This window comes from Nyctibius grandis, chromosome 6 (genome assembly GCF_013368605.1).
Source record: "Nyctibius grandis isolate bNycGra1 chromosome 6, bNycGra1.pri, whole genome shotgun sequence".
In the NCBI taxonomy this organism is placed as follows: domain Eukaryota; kingdom Metazoa; phylum Chordata; class Aves; order Nyctibiiformes; family Nyctibiidae; genus Nyctibius; species Nyctibius grandis.
The window spans coordinates 81,362,567-81,384,724 of NC_090663.1; the positions used below are offsets into that span (position 1 = coordinate 81,362,567).

The 22,158-nt window shown below is 36.2% G+C and overlaps 1 protein-coding gene across 4 annotated transcripts in view; it reads left to right on the plus strand.

Annotated features, from left to right (window-relative positions):
* PRDM5 (PR/SET domain 5) overlaps nt 1-22,158 on the plus strand; it is a 79,681-nt gene that overhangs the window by 53,260 nt on the left and 4,263 nt on the right. For 3 of the 4 annotated variants that reach the window (XM_068403813.1, XM_068403814.1, XM_068403815.1), the window contains 2 exons: nt 7,811-7,896; nt 20,699-20,803. In XM_068403813.1, coding sequence (XP_068259914.1) covers nt 7,811-7,896; nt 20,699-20,803 — 191 coding nt within the window. The remainder of the gene's footprint in view (nt 1-7,810; nt 7,897-20,698; nt 20,804-22,158) is intronic. The other variant, XM_068403816.1, reaches the window with a different exon arrangement.

Below are 22,158 nucleotides of genomic sequence, written 5' to 3' on the forward strand. Positions count from 1 at the left end.
ACCCAAAACTTTGCAGAAAACAAACCTCCTCAGCTGTGAAAATACCACTTCTGTGCCTCAAAGAGTAAGACATGGCTAAGTACTTACAAGAAAGAGTATTAATAGAAAAAAAATGGTTAAAGCAATCTGATTTTCACTTATTTTGAAAAGAATAGCATTTGAGTTTTTTTCTTATTAAATGTGACCATTTTTAGTGAATGGGAAATGCATTTGACTGACATAAAAGCAATTCTAGTTCTCTGTTGTGCCTGGAAAATATACAAGTATTGGAGCTTGATCAGAAAGCATTCACAAATACACATGCTTAGTGGTGTTAATCATCAGTGAATCAAAAAAAAAGCAGAAATATTTAATCTCTTGTCTTCAGAGTCTGCCAAGGTTGAATGTTGGTTAAAAGGAAGAATGCATAACAAATGTCTTTAAATGACCCATATCTGAGTACTGTTTTCCCATTTCTCTCAGGCATCAGGACTGTTTCAGAGCAAAGGGCTATCCCTTCCTTTATCTGGCTGACTATTGAGTGTAGAATTACATGTATATTTGGTGTTTCTGGGTCTTGTCTTAGCTGATGTCCGCGAGTATTTTATCTTCCAAGTCATGAAGTTGTTTGGTTCTTGGCATGAGAAAGCTACTCCTGCGTGGGTACTTCTGTGCCTTCTAAAGTGCTAAATTTTGAGTGTTTAGTGGTTGAAAATTAGTCAGGCCAGAATTTTGTATAGGCCAGATCACTGTTTTTATTGTCTAGTCCAGATTAAGACCAGTCCAGGTGTTGTAAAGAGAGCAGCTAGCTGCTGCAGTTGGCCAAGCTTCTTGATTAGTCTCCTGTTATTTTCCTTTCCTAGAATCGCTGGTCAAAATTACAAAAATGTTTAAGAGACCTAGGGTGTTAAATGCTTTTGAAGATGCTACTCGGTATCTAGTAAACTGCCACCTCTACACAAGAGGGAATTTATTATTTTTAAGAAGCGTTTGTCTTCTCAAGGGCCATTTGACGTGCTGTGCAACAACAAGGCGGTGAAATTTACTGAATATTTTCTTGAAGTGTGAGTATTTAATCTTCATTAAATAATTGATTTTCTGCCATTTTTTAATTTAAGTTCTGTTGAAATTACTTGGTTCCTTGACTTCCTATTTAACTTAAATTCCTAATGAAGTTCCTTTCATGTGGGAGAAATTAATTTCTGTGTATCTTAGGTTTCTTTGTGTGTACATATTTATATAATACATTAACTGAATTCTGTACAGTTAAGGACACAAACTTCCTTTTTGATTTGATGGGAACACCATATACAGAGCAACAACAGCTGAGGATAAACGTGTAAAGTTGTCAAGTGCTCTATATGAACAGATGATGTTCTAAAGCATATGTCACAGATTATAATACTGTTATATCCGTTAACCTTTTGCCCATCCTTACTTGCTGTTGAATGCTGTCATCACCCCAGATTATCTCTGACTAAAAAAGCCCTCTTGCAATTCCCATTCTGGGCTGCCCTGTTTATCACCTGGTATGGAGTGTTGCATGTGTGATCCAGATGGCCCCCTTGCCTCCACATTCCTCCCCACGTCAACTGCTTTCTTTCCACCATAGTTGCATGATGGTGGAGTCTCCCTTCTTCCCCTCTCCTCTACCCTGGTCTTAAGTTTGGCCTTTAAAAAGAATTATACTTTACCATAACTGTTCTGAAAATTGACATTTTGAAATATATTTATTTTTAAAAAATAAATAAATACCTTATAATAGGTAGGTCAACATCTGAAAAGGAGATATATAGAAGATGATAAATGATCTGTGGAAGATTGAGGGACCACATTGCTATAATTATTTGTTAATTTTTTAAAGAAAGCCAAAGAAAACAACTCATTTTAAGTTACGTACACTGCACATGATCTGATGGTCGGTGCAATCTGTCATAAGTCTTTTTCTGATGTTTGTTGAGTGTTGACAGTGGTGCTGAATAAACCAAACTGACTGAGCATAGACATATTAAAAAGTATTAAAAAAACCCCTTGATAATTTCACTGCATAATTCAGATTCTTCATTCCTTGATACAGCAGTTTAGTTCCAATAAAGACAGAAAGCCAGGGAGTTCATACATGAAGGCTACCATACGTACCTGAGCACTGTATACAAGTGACCAAGCAAGCTGCCTGGGAATGGGGACAGTAAATATGACTCCAAATTTAACAGAATTAAATAGAAGTAATGCCCGTATATGGTTTGAAAGAGCTATGTGAGACTGCTTCCAAAGTGTCCAAATAAATGTAGTAGTTCATCAAATGCATACTTCAGCATGCTGTTGGCCATCTTCTCTGTGCCTCTGTTTCTGTTTTGGTTTGCTGGTCACTTCAGATGCTTTTGTTACTGTCTCTTCGGTTTAGGATTATTTGTCTGTTGCACGTTTCATTTGTCTCATTTGATGGGAATATATTTGCCACCCGTAAAGTACGTATTTGGTTGATCTTACTTGAGGTCATTGTTTCAACGTAATCACTAACATTGGTGTTTATATCAGGTTTACACCTGAGTTTGTAATTAGCTTTTTTTGTGGCTAAACTGACTATAGGGAATGCAAAATACAGTGTGGAAATAGCAACACATATGACTAATTTGAATTATTAGTTCTTGAAGTCTTTATTAAATGTCTAGTTGTAGCCACTGAAAATCTTGAAGAACCAATGTGTGTTTGGTTTTGTTTCTTAATTGTTTTGCTCCCAGGGGTATCAGAGTTTGGGAAATCTGGGTGCTAAACTCACTGTAAATACTGCCTTACAGCACCTTTGATTGCAAATGTCTCATAGGAAACTCTATATCCTGAGTTGAACTGGAATGGGAGAATCTGGTGTTCAACTTTTTATGCTACATTAAGGTCCAATAGGTATTGTGGTCTCAAGCTAGAGAGGTACACACTTGAGGAGAAAAAAAGATATCAGTTCTATCATGACATGTTTTCAGATCAAAATCCCATATGGTTTTCAATCATGAAATTGTTTTTCATAATCCTTGTATTAGGGTTAAATTTATTATGTTAAAAGCTTTGTTTTTGTTCATACAAAATCTGCAAGTAGAATGTCTAGACTTCGAATTACATTAAATCCACTGCAGTTTATCCAAGGATTATTTATTTGGGGTTATTTGTACAGAAGTGCCATTAAAGTGTTGAGCAGTTTGTTCGTGGACAGCAGGGACATGACAGTCAGCTGTAACTTGAGGGTAAACATAGTATTTATTACCTCTTACTTGAATGTTTTGCTATTTTAATGATAGCAATTCTTCTTAGCTATTGTTGCATTCACAACATTACTTCTGGGCATGTTGACAGGATAAGCTGTCAAATTAAGATGTATTTAAGATGCCTACTGGATTTTGATACTGTACTAAAGTAGAAAGCCTGGTGAAATGTTTTAGTGAAAAGTGCAGATCATAGTCTCAGTTGTGGTTTAATGGCAGAATTGCAAACAGTAACATAGAGGGTCAGGCCTTTTTTCAGATATTTTCCAAATGTGAAGTGTTAGGATTAAGGCTTGATAGTGTACTTGGAAGTTAAAAGATTTTCCCCCCACATTATCCATATTTTTTTAATATAAATAAAAAATTAAAAAACCCAACCAACCACCCTTACTTTGTGAAATAATACCTTTGAAAACTTACTCTACTATTGACTGGAATGAAAAGGCATTATAGTAAAAAACTGGTGCACTGATTTACTTCAGTATGGTACCACTGGTAAGGCTTTATCATTGCCTCCAAACATAAAGATATTTCTATATTTTATATATATAAAAATATATTTATATAAAAATGCAGTGTGCAAATGGCATAATTGTTAATTGGCATTAACAACTTTACCTAAGATGCACCCCCTCTTCGTATGATTTTACCACACATTGACTTGATATCTCATAAGTAAATTCAAGAAGAAATTGTGGTTTGTCATAGAGGAAATAGCTTTCTTTCATTTTGGTGCTTAGTAGCTCCTTTTTGTGAGGAAAAGAGAAATAGATAGAGATACATGAGTTGCAACACCATTTCATTTGCTCATCTTAGTCATTCTTACTTTGAATCTCCTCGTAACAGATCCATTCCTTTTCTGATCAGAGGAGTTTTACCTCTGGAAATCTCCAAGTACTTATTGTGTGTGAGTTGATCTGAAGTTTAATATTCCAATGCTTATAATTGATTTTTGTTGGTCTTTGCTTGACTGCAGACAAATGTGAAAGCACTGATGGATAATGTCACCTTCCCAGGAGCTTTTATCACATCACACTTGCTTTCTGGTTTTTCTTAGTGACTATTCTAAACTTTGTTGAAGTACAAAACCCTCTCGTTTGTGGACACTTGAAGTAGTTTTGTATGAAACATTGCACTCCAGCAAACCTTCATGTGTGGGAGGAATATATTTAGCATTCATTATTTCAAATCTGTTTTTTCTCTATTGTGATCTTACGCCATTTGCATCTCACAGTATTAGAGAAAGGATCCACTGCTCCTGTTTATGTTACAGGACTTAAAGTGGGATAGACTGTGTAAGACTTCTACTGGGGAACACCTGCTTCCCCAGTAGTCTCATTGACAAATCTGTTACTGGGATCATTCTTACGAGCAACTGACTGGTAGCATGAATAATGTTTGCCTAGTCTAGTTCTGAAGCAAGGGGGGGAGTTAATTTTTACCAGAGGTAAAGAAGTTAATAAGTAGGATTGTAATAATCTTGACAAAATCTGCTATCCATAAGCTCAGACATCTAATCTGAATTAGTTGCCTAGGCTCCTGCTACAGTAAATAGAGCAAAAGATGCATTGACTGAGGCAGTTAGTTCAGTTCTCAGCCAACAAAGTTAGGCCCTTTGCAGAGAGCAATTCATCCTAACTTTCTTTTATCCTTAATTTAACTGGGATTCAGAACAACTAGTTAAAATCAGACATTATATTTTCACATGACTGATGTCAAATGAGGGGAATCTTACTCTTCTTCACAGATAAAATAATTTCAAAATGCAAATTATTTTTTATTAAAAACAATTACAAATATCCATATATTTCTTACACAGTGGCACAAACTCGTCTTTGAACCGCTTACAGAGAAACTGAGAAATTTATTCTAAGAAACTTGGCTGTTGCAAGCACAGATTTGTTTTAAGTGGCCCAAAGTTAATTTTGTGAAATCCTAAAACTCTTTGAGGTAGAAGGTAAGTTATACATTTAACAGATGTGTATGCACAGACGAAACAGTTGCTTATATAAGTGCAAGGGTGCTTGTATATATTTTGGGCATACAGGTTACAAAGATTAGGCAAAAGAAAATAAAAATAACATAAAAAATATGAGCAACAGTAAAGTTACGTGGGATCATCTTTTAAGCTGTTTTACTGACAGCTGTCAATGACACATGATAGTTGTCAGTAAAAATTATATAAACAACTTCTCAAGTGCATGAGAAGTTGTTTATATAATTTAGAAAAATAGGATGTCACCAAGCATCAATGTCAAGTCAGAGCTCGCAGTCTGTGTTACGTAGTAAACTCGATTTTTGGAACACTGGAGATTTTGGAAAATTTACAGTATATAGCAGCTACTCGAAGCCAGTCTTTTGGGTGTAACATGTTGATATGAAATCAGCCTGTTGCCCTCTACTGGCATCTGCTGAAAGCTCTTAACACCTTACTCGTCAAGTACCATGGTCTCCATGGTTAATTTCTGAAGGACACTGTTGATCTGTTTTAGACAAACTCGAAGCCATCCTTTGAAAGCAAAAGTCTTTCTCTTTAGAGGGTTGGGGATAGGGGGAAAGCAGGAGGAGGGATACAACTCCTGCCTGTCAACGCTCATCTGCTTACAAACTGCTGAAAGCTTTAGCTTCTGCATTCAAAAGCCCTAAAACATAAAAATGCCAGCTGAATTAATTAAATATTTGAGTACTCACAACTGCTGGAGTGTTTGAATTTTGGAGGCATGGATTAAAGACACTGAGGGTCATGAGAGAGAGTATCGTGTTTCAAACTGCTCAATGAAAACACAGCTATAACACAGTGATTGTTGTCATCATCCTAAAAAAAAAAAAAAAAAAGCCAAATTCACCCAATTGTGCTTTCTGAGAGATGGCAGAGTACAAGAGGGAAAAATATTTGTATGCCACAAGTACTTTGCTACACAGTGTTTTGCTGCTGTCATTAACAGAATTATCTAAACAGTAATAAAAGAACAGAATAGTCTATCTACTAAATATTTTTTTTTTATCCCCTTACTTAATCATCTATTCTCAGCTGCCCTCAAATCTCTACACAACCTGTGACTATATGGAGATTTTATGTACAGAAGTGACTATCATTTGATCAGCTGTACTGTATTCACAGCCGGTCCTTCTGAAGAGCTGTTTCTATAAGCTGTCTCCATTACATACTTTTTGTGGTCCTTTGACATCTTGTCCCAAGAAAGAAAGCATCCAGTATCTTCCCTCTGAGCGATCACGGAGAAACGCCTCATGGGGAAAAAGATGAGAAGAGGGATGAGGCTTCCTTTCTCCAAGTCAGGATGAATATCCCTGTTATTAGGGACCGTGGAGCTTTAAATGCTTATCTCTGTTACTGTCACTCTCTTGCACTCTGATCTTTGGCATATCAGTGAAATATGTCTGGGATTTTTTTAACTGTAAAGTGTAGTTAATCTTACTTATTTTCCAGGATTGAGTATGAGTGGAGTATGAGTGTTAATAAGTGTTTGACATTTGGACTACGCTACATCTCTCTGTATGTTCAAAGATTCTTTTGTGAGCAGAAAGCTGTGCGTTGACTTAGTAGAACAGGCTTTGCTTAACTTGTATTTTCAAATAAAGGTTTGTTAGACCTTCAGCATTATGATCGTGTAGAACAAATTCTGTTTTGTTAATGGAAAAATTGTTTTTGTGTCTTAATTTGTTGAACTGTGGTTTTGTACTAGAAACAGCCTGATATTTGCTTTTGAAGTGTCATGTACAGAAAGAGGAGGCAATAGACTCAGATTCCAGTGCATTGCCTAAAGAGTTAAAAATTAAAATGCCCTTGGGGAATTATAAAGCTTTATTACTTCTTCCAAATTATGGAGCTAGTTTAGAAACTCTTCACTCTCTGCTTCCAAATAGTTTAGTATCCACATTACACTAATGTGAGTTTGGGAAAATAGATGCCAAATGACAGCAGCTTAATGGAGCATTAAACTAAATACCTTTAAGATATGGGGTGCTGCAAAGGAGATGCTAAGATCCTTCTGCTTCCATTTCAATCAGAAATTGCGACAGAAATTGCAGAAACTTTTGATTAACTAGCTTCTAACACAGCTAGTTCAGATACAGCATTAAAAAAGAGTAGATTTTATATTTTGTTGGAATTCTGACACCCAGAGGGCTTTAATAATGACCAGATGTGAAACAGAAGAAATATTTGGGGGCAGTTAATGGCTAACCGTAAAAGTGACCATGTGTAAGTCACTGTAGAATGTGGCTCGAGCAAAGGCAGTAGGTGTTTTCTTTTTTTTCTTTTTTCTTTCTTTTTCCCTTCTTTTTTTTTTTTCTTCCCCCCCCCAAGGCTGTCTGTGTGTATTCATATATTGCTAGAACAAAATCAAGAAGCAAATAGGAATATTTTGATCCAGCCCTGCATCCTGCTCAGGTGGACCTTTCTTTGTAATTTTCCTAATGCCTAGATCTCTTTTTGTTTGAACTGAGTGTGAAAACAAGGCCAGAAAAAAGCGCCTCAGTTTGACAAATAACCGTGCTGCAAGGCCTTCATGTACTGAGGCCATATTTATAGATTCTAATGCTTTTCTTGTTTTCAGGTGAGCGTCCTTACCAGTGTCCTTACTGTGACAAGGCTTTCAGCAAGAATGATGGATTGAAGATGCATATTCGCACCCACACAAGGGTAAGTGTAGCTTAGTTTTCGTGATTACTTGAGGATTGTATATGAATTGTGTGGCGAAAAGTAAATAATTACTGTTTGTGTAGAGATTAGGTCATACCAACCAAGATATTTTATACTTACCAAAATAAGAGGCAAAGATTTGTCATTAACTGTTAAACTCTAATTATGACTCCCTTACTGACCTTCTATCTTTTTTCTATCTTTGATTTCTTATATATTGAAATAATAGCAGTACTAATTTCTTCCTTTAACCTGTGGTTATTTATAGACGTAAATTAATGTTTGTGATTGTTTAATGAGTAAACAATTCTGTAAAGGCTTCGCTATTCTTGAAACTTAAATATCCAGTGCTTTGGTTCTCAGTGTTTCCTTAAAATCCAGTCACTGTGAGCTTTTGTGGAGACTGTACTTTACTGATAACAAATATTAAGCTGCAAAATGACTTTATTTAACTTTTATTTAACTGAAGGCAAAATAAAAGGCAAATTGCAGATGTCTCCAAGGTTATTTTTTGAACCTTGAGTCTCAGTTAGCATAAAGATTCCCTGTTTTAGGGAAAAGTCTTGTCATGTATGTATATTTACTAGAGGGCAAAGGTGAGATGTTGGCCCCAGTTAGCCAGCAAAGACATGGAGAGCTGTCTTCAGTCAGATGTGAATTGCCTTAGTAAAGGGAGATCTCCAGGTAAAGTTAAGCTGGTCTAGCATTCCATATACTACCTGCCTCTGACCTCCCCATCCACCATATGAAAACAAACAAAAAGTTAGAAGTAAACTGTAGCTTTTACTAGTAATCCCTTGGGAGCTGTTACTGCTTACAGAAGTCAAGGCAGCCTTGAGGCCAAACTGAGAGAGTTCTTATTCTATTAGGAAATAGGGAGGATGATAGTTAAGTTAGTAGTCTCCATATGCAAATCTGCACACAGAATAGCTTTCTAAATAAGTATAGATAAGATCAAAACTGTTTGTTTAATTTTCTGCCTTTCTGCTTAGGTCTTGAGAGTATTAGCTGGAGGTCCTAGATAAAGTTTTAGCTCATGTATCCCAAACTTTACTTTAGAAGTAATCAGAAGTAGCTTGTGCAATGCTTCCTGGTGGTTCATTGGGTGCAGGCTGGTCTCATGTTGTTAGTTGCTTCTCCTTTCCAGCTGTTAAATCACTTTAAGAAGTGCTATAAAATCTGTTCTGTTGTTACTGTCCCGTATTACTGTTTTTGCACCAGGAGAAATTTCATTACCGTACATGTTCTACATGGCTATGAGTGGGAGGAGTGGTAAATAAGACCAGCTCTGAAATAGTGCCAAGTTTAATTTTTTCCTGATTTGTCATACAGTTTGAGTAAAAACAAACCCCCTAGCCTCTGTAGAAAAAAAAAAAATAGAGAAAAAAATAATAAGAGTAGGCCTTTAGAGCCTATAACGATGTATCTCTGTTGACTATAGTGATTTACACCAAGTGATGATTTCTTCCAAAGTGCATGCTCATGAGCGAGGTTAGAGAATTTTCAAACATCATCTCCATTGCTTAAAAGCTGTAAATTAACTGATAGCAGTTATTTACAGCAGGATTGTGTGTTCTACAGTCTTAGAAAATGCTGTACTTCGGTGGAGGAAAGCTGTATATTTTTTTCTTGATAATTGTATATTTTTTTTCATAGTTGCATACATTAGTCCTGATTTACCCACACAGTGCAGATAATAAATAGTATGTTAACAAATTAAAAAAAAGAAATATTTTCAAAGTAGAGATTTTTAATTGCACTGAGTGGAAAACTTACAGTTACTCTTAAGCTGAGTATACTTTGTTGGGATGTTTCTTGCTCTTAGCTATGTTCTGAAACATAATTATGCACCTTAGTAGAGAATTTGCTGTTTTATTGTTGTTTGGCTGCTTGCTACTACCTCTTCTATGTAATGTGTTGCTTATATATATTCCCATGTCATCATATTTTGCCTCTGTTATATGTAAGCAAAAAAAAAAAAATCTTTGAAATTTGCAAGCTGGCTCTAAAATGCTTCTATAAAATTGGACTGAAAAGCAAACTGAGGACTTAATTATTGAAAGAGGAGGAAAAAGAAAATAATTTAAATGCTGCTTATGAATGACAGAAGAACAATTCAACCAGTTTATTATTTAGCTAATAGGAAAGGGAAGAGTTAGGAAAATAGATTTTAGAGAGTGGAGATTTCTTTTTACTATATGTAGATGTTGTAATTAGACAGACTTTGTATTGCACTAAGAACTTAAAAAAATTTGATTTAAAATGTCTCAGAAAATGTTCTGCTGTACCATGTAGTCAATATATCATCCTTACAGAAATAACGAACTCGGTTCACACCAAATGTGATACGAGTGTTTCCATGTACTCGAGATGTCATGATCATCTAGATCTGAACAGGTCTTATTTCAGTTTTCCTTTTTTGTGAGTATGCTAAGCAGACTACTGGAAATCTTTACAGTTATGCTAGAGGATTAAAATATGCAGGCACAACATGATTTTATTAGACCTTTGTTACAGTTTTTGATTCTTTTTGTGGTCGTGCAGTTTATATGCTACTCTGATTCTGAAGCTTCACAGTGAAGCTCGTTCATATATGAATGGCATTTTATATTCATTTATCCCCAAATAAATATTTTTTACTTCGAGGTAATAAGAATCAATATTGATAACCTTAACATTACTAGTAATTTTGAAAACCGAAACCTGTTGCTATAACCTTGTGTCTCCCAACTTTTCCTCTTCCTCACGCTTCAACACCATATTTAATATCTAAAATAGAACTGGACAGCTAAAAATGTTAAAGTCTTAGTAGGAGAGGAAAAAAAAGTTGAATAGTAGTATTAATAAAAACAATAGAAGAGACAGCAAAGTTTGTAATAAACTTTCACAGATTTTCAAGTCAGAAGGAGTGGTTATGCTGAGTCTGTTCTTCTGCAGAACATTATCGATGTAGTAATGTGAAATAATAAGCTGTAGTTTAATTGTTCAGATGAGTAAATATTAGTACAGGTATAGGGGAATAAATATGTACTTTAGCTGGTGTGATTCAGACGTAAGTGAAAGAGAACAGTGGTGAAGGGAGTTTGGGTATTTGGAAGGAATAAGAAGGAAGAGAGAGAGAGAAAATACTGAGAGGTAAATTGAAAAAAAGTGACCATTATTTACAAGAGCACTTGTGTGCTTGACAAGAATATGAAGATTTATTTAACGTTTGTAGTAGGCTGATGCTTGTCAGGAATGTAGTGGTTGACATTCAGGATCTTGTTAGGAGACACTGAAAAACTTAAATTGATTCTTGTGTGTTGGGTGTTTATGCATGATTTTTAACTTAGTAGAGAGAGCATCCTAAGGGTTGCTAGCAAAGTTGAAATCTGTGCGCTGAGTTGCAGAACTACTGACAGTTTCTGCCATGCACTTGAAGACCAGGCAGGTCTGCCATTCCTACCTGAGGCCTTCTCCCTTTCCCGCCATTTCCCCCTCAGGCAGGCGCGTGCCGCCTGCTGGGGAAAAAGGCGGGAATTCTCAGGTAGCCTTGCTCCCTCAGTCAGAGCGTCTCCTTACCCTGTTTTGTAGAGGTGATTAACAGTTATGGATATTAAGAAGGTTTACGCTACGAGGTTGGTAGCCTAACATATTTGTATGTTGTACTGATAGTTGAATTTCCAGCTTTGAGCATTTTAGATCTTTAACCAAGAGCAATATAAGCTGAAATGAAAATTCTGAGCTATTCACATGTGTCTTTTTTGAAGCGAATGCATACAGTCACATTGTACCACCTCTCTGTTACTCAGGGTAGTCGTGGTCTAATTCTGCATCTAGAAATCAGAGACTATGTGTATGTTAACGAGTAGTACAATGCAGTAGTAGGTATGCAAAGTGAAACAGTTGGTGCTGAGGACCTGATGTTTATCTTGTATGTGTTCCAGGGATTTTACTACAGATTATATGTAGTCTGGTCCTATGGACTGAATGCACAATAGCACTCCCTGGAATGCACTAAACCTGGTTTAATTTTTTTCAGAAAGGATCCAGGTCATGCAGTCCAAAACATTTTGGAAGTGTGCACCAAAGCACAGTAACAGAGGACATTTGGGAAGTGTGCTTTAAAAGTGCACACCTGATCTGAATATAAACGCTAAAGGAGATTAATCTAACTGTACTGTGTAAGAACTTTTCCAGTGAAGAAAGATTATACCTGTGCAGAAATAGCTTGAAACTCCTCAGCTTTTGTTACTTGTGCACTATAACTTGTTCTGTGATCCTAGGCCATTTAAACAAAGGCAAAACTAAAGATTAGAAAATAAAAAATGTAGTGTGTTTGGCAATGTTTATTTTGTCAGTTCTAAGAACAAGAAAAGCTAGGAAGTCACACTTGAAACTTCTCTCTTCAGGTGTCTGATGTGTTGACTTTTCAAGAGATCGTAAGGATGTTGGCTATTCCTTTTCTGACCCTTTTCTACACATATATTTTATTTTTGAAATGTATTCTTGCATGCAAAATAATTATTCAAAGAGTAAATAACAAGATGTATCAGCTAAGCCTAGCAATGTGGAAAAAACATAATCATAGCACCCCTCATCAAGGGCTATTCTTGGAAAAAAAAAAAAAGAGTTTGGTCTTTTGTCCAGAAAAATTGTGAAGTAGCTTAAAAGAAATAATATGAAATTCAACAAGGAAAATGTCACTGTAGAGATTAAATCTAGATATATTTTACCAGTGGGATTAAATGCCAGACCTGATCCTGTGGATCAGGGAAGGCTGCTGGAAAAATCATTGCAGAAGGTTGATTAAGGTCTGGCAGCTGCTAAAGTGAGTACAACCTGGGTGGCCACAGGTGTCAGCTCAAACTCTGGGTAAACAGAGAAGGTAAGCCAAAACCCCTACTGACAATGTAAGGAGAAGAAAATACCAACTACCTAATATTAAAATGTCACCTGAGTACTGATTTGTTTCTATGAAAGTAGATGTGTTTGGTTTATGGTTTGGTTTTGGTTTTGTGGGTTTTGGGTTGTTTTTTTTTTTGTTTTGTTTTGTTTTTCTGAAGAAGAAATATAACAGCCTAAGAAAACATGAGTGAGGAACTCATTGAAGTTCTTGATGAAATGAATTTACAAACCATATCAGCTTTGAGGAAATACATACATACTTGCAACCTTCACAGTGCAGTAAACTTCATCTCTTTCCTAAGGCTTTATTCAGTACCTGACATAATGTTACATAGTTTGAGCTTAAACATGTAGAGAAATTATTGTATGTTACTGCAATATAATTGTTCATGTTTGGAAATATGATCGTTGATAGGTGCCCAGATTTACTGTCATGTCAAATTGATGTTTTCATTACTTCTGACAAAGGTAGTTTTATTACAGTTTGTTTCAGTTAAATACATGGCAGTGATGGAAAACAGAAAGAGTAGAAGCCATTTGCAAATGCTTTTTCATCACTTGGTTTGAATATTTCATGTTTATACTTTGAGGGTATAACAGATACATGTGATTTTTATAGCTTGTTTACAAATCTCATTTCTGGTCATTGGAAGGCTGCTGGCTGTAATGCTCAAATTTTATGTTTCTGAGGTAATATTTAAAAATTAGAGAAATTACCGTGTGTGAGTAGGTACATGTCTTTGTTTCATGCATAAGTGCCTGCTATTTTAAAATGCATTAATCTTTAAGTATGTTTAAAAAAAGCACTTCATGTTCAGAGATTGTACTATAAGAAACAGAGCAAATTAAGTGATAAGCATATTTTTGTAACTCTGCAACTAACTTTACTTGTCCACACTTGAACTGCTTGGCCAGTGTGTATATTTTTATGTATACATACAGACACACATACATATATATATGTTGCATGGAACTGGTCAATAGATTGCAATTGACATTATGTGGCTTCTGGACACTTAAAGCTATCGGTACTCACAATACTGTTTAGGAAGCTTTGCCTCCTATTCTTTCTTGTTCATCTGAAGCTGGGCAACTCGGATACTGTAAACAGTGTAGCCTCAAAATTGCAAGGATTGGTGTGATCTAGTGGCCTGAGTATTGGATATGTTTCGAAGTCAACTCTTGAACTCCTTAATCTCTCAGTTAATTTGTTAGTGGTGGCTGAGAGTATTAGTCTGAAGCTTTGAGTATGTCTGCATAGGCTGCAGTCATGTGAGTGACTTCAGGGTAAAGGTATCCTTAGAAGCTAGGGACTCAAGGTATGACACAGTACGTGTGAGAGTTAGCCAACCTTGAGTTAATTTTGAGTTTTATTTATGAACTTCCTGGGAATAGGTATAAGTCATGATAAGTATGGAAGCTAGGCAGTCTACTGTCGAGGTTTTTTTCTTCAAGTCAGTATTTCATCTTGCTGCTGGGACAGTACAAGAAGAAAACTGTCGTCATCCAGGTCCTGAGTTAAACAGTCCTTCCAAGGCGCTCATTTGGAACTTTACACAACCCCCTCTATTCTTTTTTTAACCCAGAAGAATATTAAAATAAAATAATTTTTAAAAATGCAAGAACAATATTGACAGTTGTGACATAATTTCACTTGCTCTGTGATTCCCAGGAAATATTTGGGCTTAAGAAAGTTTTGAAAAAGGTCATGTGTTCTAGAAACGGTATACTATGCTATTGCCGAAGGAAAAAAAAATTTACATTGGGTACTAAATGTAGTCTTCTATGCACATGATAGTGTGTAATGAAATAATATGAAGTGCTGATTGAATTTTGAATTTTTTCAATATTAGATTTTCTTTATATTTCCCTGTTGGTGAGACATGAGTGAGTTCTCAGACATCTGTCTGAGGATGATGACTTTGCCAGTGCTGTGGTTTCCTTGCCTGTGGAATCTGTGTTTGTATACGGAATATTGAAAGTTTGAATCCCACTGCACCTATATTTTCACACTTTTTTTTTTATGTAATGTTGAATGGTGATCATCTTTTCCTCATAGAGTGAAAATATATTTTTTTATATTGATACTGTTCTTTTTCCAAGAGCAGATCAACATCTATTGAATTTTCATCGTAACTGATTAAATAAACCATTCTTCACTATTTCTTATGGGCAAAAATTACTTCAGCAGATTACAAAAACTAAAGAAACAAAAACTTTACAGCTTGTAGTAGCAAATAGGCAGAACTACTGTGGAAAACGGGAAGTTAATGGTATAGTAAAGTCCAACTAATTGCATATACTAGAGCTTTTGAAGAAATGTATACCTTTTTTCTTCTGGCAGGCATTTTGGTGAAGATGTATGTTTTTATTTTCGTTACAAATTTTATTGCAAGAATTTTGGATTTTTTTTTTTTTCCCAAAACCCCCAAGACTGAATTAATTGAGAACTTCTCTAACAAAAACATCAGTCACTTCTAATAAAAGTGACTTTTTTGTTTAAATTTGCCAAAATCCTTTTACAATTGTTTCAACAGGAAAGTTTCTGTGCCTGCTGTAATTATTGGAAATATTTTTTAGAGGATTTTACTTCTCAACTGAGGAGATGTGTACTTGTAAAGTGATTGTTTATTGAGTTTTAGTCATTATAAGATTCAAATCCCAACTACTTCTGCAGAGTTGGAAATTCTCATCAGCCTTTGTCTTCCCGTGTCAACATTACTTTAGTAATTTAATGCAAGTCTGATAGTTTAAGTAGGCCTCTGTCTGTGGGTGAGCCACTTGCTGTAACTTCCAAAAACCTTCCAGTTACTAAGAGAGCATCTTGTTAGTTCTTGCACATTTTTCACACTTAGATACAAAACTGGACTCCATTAACTCGCGCCATCTGTGATCTTAAGTGACTTAGCCTCTCTTCTCAGCGGGGGATGTGTTGCTAGTGGTGATGACCTAGCAGAAAGTATCACTGATGGTTTTTTCCTGACATTAATCAGCTTAGTCTTTTTTTTAGGGCTGGAATGTAACTAAACATCAGCTGCATAAGCCACCCTTGTTTCAGTAGGCACTTTACTGTCTTTCTTTCTGCACTGTACCTCAATTCCCAGCCCTTTGATAAAGGTGAAAGCTGGTCTTTTAAAAAGAATTGAGCAATACATTGCATGTCACCACTTAATTGATAGTGAAACTACCCATCGCTCTTCTTAAATGTAGGAAAAAACCCTGTGCATTGACACTGGAATTTGCTGAGGCTCAAAGGTCTATTACTACAGCTGCTGTCTAACAGGTTTTCTGGTGAAAAACGACTCGCTTGGCCTGGCCCTCAGCATGGTCTGACACTATCTGTGGGGAGTTTCTAGACCAAGCAGAAAGATCCATCCAGTTCTCTAGGACTTCTGATACTCATTCATTGCTGTTCTGCTTAACTTTTGGTAGCAGTTTGCTGTTAGCGAGGCTGCAAGATAGATTGCAGGTTGCTTACAGGTTGCATCATGAACCCTGTGTAGGCTGCCTCTAGTTGGACTCTTTTCCAGGCTCCTGAGAACATGCTTTTCAGGCTGTTGTAGCCCTGGACCTTCAGTTCACATTCAGGTGGGTTTTTTGACAGGATGATACCAGTTCTGGTTTAAAACACACAAAGCAAAGGGTTTATTTGAAATATGCGGGGTGTCATAAACTTAATCTCATTCCCTTAATGCATAAGATGCTAGTAATTCTAATGTGTGCTTAGATGTATGAACACTATCTACAAGAAGAAACGTGCAGTACATGAAATTCTGAAATAAATCAGAAGTAAATCTGCTGAATTCAGTAGGATGTAAAAAAATGAGCATGAGAGAGGTTAGATCCTAGATAGCTCTGGAATTTTAACTGTACTCTATACGTCAGTTAAAACCTAAGTGTCAAAAAGGATTGTCGAGTAACATTTCTGTAGTCAACAAGTTCACTTTGAGTGGTATAAATCTGCAATCACTGTAGTAAATTAATTTAACCAAAAAAACCCAAAGAATAATTTCCCTGAGTGTGGGTTTAGCCCAGTTTTAACTTGTTTCTGCCACCTTGGAAAGAGTTACTAGAACTGTTCTTAACTCTCATTTATTTGAATCTTGAGCTATGATTTATTTGGATATAGTAGTGTCTAGATTATGTTGCTGTTGACCTCATGTAATAGTTCTAAATTTAGATTTAAGAAGTTTTTTGGAGGTACTCCTGTATTCACGTTTTACCTGTGTAATCAATTTTACCAGGTTTACAGGAACAACTGCATGCACTAGTGCTAAGCTAATATACATAATGGATTTATATTTCTTAAGGGAGATACAGTCAACTACAGCAGTAGTTAGCAGTTCTATCTTCTGCATTTAAGTATTTCCATCTGCCGTGGTTGCAGTATGGTCTGTACAAATGTTCTATCAATCTGTTAAAGGTGGCATCAAAATGGCCTTGAGAATTTGTTGTGTTCTGATGTCTTTCTAATGCAAAGCACAATTTGCATATAATCCAAGGTAGTAATTCATGATTCAGCTATTCACAGACAGATGACTTTTGTATTGCAGGCACTGTTTTATTTGTCATAGTTGTTAAGATGTTGAATTCCTCTCAGTTTTAACGTAGTGAAGTGAAAATCGTCAGAGATGGGAACTTCTAAGTTAGCATCCCAATGTTACAGTGAAGCACCTTCCAGAATACTAAGTCCCATTTGGGCTCTCCTTGGCCTTTCTTTGTTTGGAGGCAGGAAGGTTATAAATCCTGATCTACACATTTCTATTTATAAATGGTATACTTAAAAATGTAATATTAAATCACTGCAGTATCAGCTACATCCTGTCTCTCTCACTCTCCCTGCTCCCTTCCTCATTTATATCATCAATAAAAGAAAACACATGTAATCCTTTGGCTTTGCTGCTACCATAGTCATGGCCTGGCAGATGCTTTTTGAACAGAGGGTAGATTTATAGTACTAGCTGTTGCTAACTCCTCTGAAGTCAGACTTATATGTTCTTCCCAATGACCTCCTGTTTTGTTGACAGCAGGTTTTTTCCTTTGCTTGATGTTTTAAGTTTGTCCAACTTTTTTCTAATCTCATCGTTTGTCCCTGTTGTTGTTTTGTGGTGGCATTAACTTTCTTTCAGACTTATTGCTGTCGTTTTTATCTATTTTTTTTTTTCAGTTCACGTTTAGAGCAGTGGTGGTTATGCCAAGCTAACATTATCTTTTCCGTGTTACAAATGTTGCCTTCTCCGAGTATTGTGCAATGGAAATTTGATATGCGGGGAAGAAGAGGGGGACAGAAAAGGAAAAGCACAGAATGTTTTGTTTTGAAGAAATTAGTCTCTGAGAATGATGTCATCTTTGAAACCATCAAAAAAGTCTTTTTCTCTGGAGAGAAAATGAGGGCCAAGTTTTGCTCTGGCCAACCCTACCGATTGTACTGAAATGGCCACAAAATGTGAACGAAGGGCAGCTTAGCTTAGTGGAGAGGGGGCTGGTGTGAATCAGAATTGTATCTGCTGAAGTCACTGGAATGTACAGATGTAAGGAATCTAAAATTAGATCAAAGCTTTGGATGTGTTTCATGCACTACATATGTGAGTTTGAATACAAATGCCAAGGGGATGGTTAGATACACCCTTTTTTTTATGCTATAGAGAATAATACAAATAGCTGAACATAACCTTGGGGAAGATATTACAGCCCAGGCTTGTGACTTCAGCTTCCTAGATTTTATAGTGGCTCTTTCTCCAAAATGGAATCCTGAAGTCCATTTAAGTCTGAAATGAATAAGATAATCATAATCAAGTTAACTTTTCCGATACCTGAAGAACAAGATGATAAAAAGTGAGCAAGTACATCTGGTACAGTTTGCAATCATGAATGTTTTCGTAGGTGCTCAAGATGTACACATCATATACTTTACTTTGCACTTTCTGTGGAACAACCTACACAGAGAAAGGCTGTTTTCAGAGACCTCACAGAAAATGTGGTTTATGTTAACCACAATGCAAAACCAATTAAGGGGGTGTTGCAGAAACCTGCTTTTCATATGGCTTATTCATACATTTCCTTGAAAATTACAGACCTGCTCCATGAAGTCTTTAGTCAGTCTAGCAAAATTCCCTGTGACATGAAGTTTTTGGTCTAGATGATACTTTTTTTTTAAGATCAGCTCAGGTGTTTTTTAGGTAAGTTATTATGTTTTACTCTATACTGCATAATCATGGAAATTACAAAATTAAGACAATGATGAAAAAACACAAAGATTATAAATGTGTGTAAGCAGATTCTTGCACAGAAAACCTCATTAGTGGCTTCCCTTTAGGCCAGTTTGTTTATATGCAGCTGGGCACCATGTACTCAGCCGGTGTTAGTGGAAAGATTTGTCTTGCATCATACTGAAATGTACTTTATTTATCTCATTATTTACTCGTATCTGAAACTGAAATTGCTGGAGAAATGCTTTTCCCTTTCTACACAGCTTATGTCCTGTTTTTGGTGAGCTACAGGATTTCTGCCACTAAAAGCTGAGATGTTTCTGTCTATGACACTGCCTTTTCTAGGAAACCTTATGGGAGGGTAGTCCATCGCAACTAGAGCAAAATGAAGAGCTCAGTCTTCAGCCCAGCTGAGATCTCTGTACCTGCAAAGAGCTGCCCTAAAGAGAGAGCTTGGGACTTACCCAGAACACCCCTGATTTATAGTCCACTGTATTACTTGTACGTTTATGCTGAGTTACCTGGCAGGATTCAGCAATATATGGAGACCTGATTGTCCCCTACATACTCAGAATAGGAATTCAATAACCCGAGAATTTCTTCACTTTGTGGCTTTAACACCTAACCTGAGTTGTTCCTTCTCACTTATCCTTGGATCCCACATTATTTCCCAAAAGACCATTGAGATTACTGCCTATTATTTGTTAATTCATGGACTTAACATTTTTATTGCCTATTGATTTTTAGTCTTTGTTTTCAATTTAATTCAGTAAAAATTGTTTACTTTGCCTAAAATACTCATCTTCAGAATGTAAGCAATACAGAATTAGAGACCACAGAAAAAAAGTAGGATTAGAATGAAATAAGTATAATTGATTCAAAATGAAGTTGCCTCTACAGAATCAAAATTTTAGTGAGGCAATGTGCAGTGCCATAATACTAACTTCTACATTTAATTAATTTATTTAAAAGTTGTTTTCCATATAGTTCCTTTGTAACTTTAGTGGAATAAAGGAGGAATTGCACCTTATGTAAAAGGTTCTGTATTAAGGAAGAACTTCAAAGAAGAAAATCTTTATATAAGTGGTTTTCCATACATATTTCTAATTATTTATTTGATGTCAGTGAGCTTGCAACTTTTATAACATGTGTTACAGTAGCTACTAACCAATAGGTCTAATAAAAAAACAGATGGTTTGGTTGCCATCTGCACTTCTTCTGAGATTCTGCAATGAATATGTGATTAACCTTCTGTCACTGCTTTTCAAAATAAATTCTTTTTCTCTTGTACTCCACTTCCTCCCCTCACCTCTTCTCCTGCTTGGAAATGTGCTAACAAACCTGAGGTTTTTATAGACATCTTACTTGTCTTTATGCTTTAAGCTTTTGTGGAGGATAAAGGAAAGTACCTTGGAATTTTATGTTTCTGTACCTTTCACATTACAAAAAACAGACTCCCAAAATGGCTGGGTTTGAGAGACTGGAACAGATAATTAATTCATAAGTGGGTGTTGAAGTGGAAACTGTCAGGCCGCAGCTTTCTCAGCTTTCGCTTAATCATTTGAAAGTCGTTTTCTGTTGTTTTCACTGACTGTAATCCCTTAGAGAGAATATAAAACTTGCAGCATCCAGCATGGAATTCCACTCCTTTAATGACTTGGGCTCTGTGTTGGCTCACTTTCACTCACTGTTGTCATTTCATACAGGAAAAGCCGTACCAGTGTTCAGAGTGTAACAAGGCTTTCAGTCAAAAGCGAGGCCTAGATGAGCACATGAGAACCCACACCGGAGAGAAGCCGTTTCAGTGTGATGTGAGTTGATCTATCCCTTTGTCGTCTTGACTTCAGTGCAGCAGCAGGACTTAATTGCAGTGAGGCCATGTCCTTGCACCTATTGGTTGTGGCATAAAGTTACACTTCATATGGTCTTTGATTGCCTAACTAATGAAAGACCATTCAGGGAATTTTATGTACCCTCTTCAGTTGCCAAGGGTGTTGCACACTCTTTTATTTTATGGTTTTGGATACATTAAGAGTTATTTTCACCATTATTAATGCAATTTGGATGTTAAAAGTTACAAATGCATGCTGGTTGGGTTCCCATATAAATTGTGTGACACTTTAATAGTTGGACATTAGCTTATAAGGGAAAAGGCATTTTTCATTACATGCAATCTAAATGCTTCTGATGTTGTTGAATGACACAAATATGAATTCAGAATTTCCAGTTTGTGTTTAGTGAAATCTGGTTTGATATTTTCAACATCTGCTCATGGTTGGGTTTTTTTTATTGTTCAATGAAGAAATTGTGGATGCTGTGTATGCTTGCAGCACTGAAATGCAGCATATCCTATTACAGTTCATAGATCATTGACAAGTACCTTTCATTCAGCATACCCCATCCTGTATACAACGCATCTCACAGCTTTTGGAAGGTGGGTGGGGAGGCAGAACATGCAGAAACTATTGGAAAAGAATGTCTTTCAGAATTATCAAATGCCAGAATTTAAGTTGTCGCTGGAGGATTTAGAGAAGGGTATCAGAATAGGGTATAGAATTAGTATAGGTGCTTTGTTTTGTGATACTGGCTCTTAATAAACTAGTCCCAAGGGAACTGCCAGCTTTCAGTTATATCCTAGATGGCTCGGTCTGAACAGTTGTAAATTTGTTCATAAATTTCTAAAATTAGATGCAAAATTAGAATAACCACTTGGCATGAAAGTCACAAGGGTCTGTTAATTGATACGGCTTTTAACAAATAATCTGGTGACATTTCATTGAGAATAAAATGTATTAGTTTAACGAAAAATTTCAGCTACAATATTTTGCTGATGTCTACAAGTCAGGAGATTTGCTGTATTTTTGGGGGATAATCTCAGCCTGGCTCTAGATAGTACCTTGAGGATTTCCTTACTTCCAAATCATTGTCAGTAACTCTTTCAGCTTTCAGATTTCTGTGCTGTTTATCAGGTGTTGGCTAGCATGCAGTGTAAGTGTAATTTCTCCCACACTGTGGATCCAAGATTCACTGGTCTTGGATTCACAGTATGCTTTTTCAGACCAGTTTGGGGTGGTGGTTATGTTTTATTCTTGTTTCTTTTTTTAATTGAAAATAGGAGCTGTATGAAAACATACTTTCCTGCTTCAACTATTCCTTCAGTTTTCCT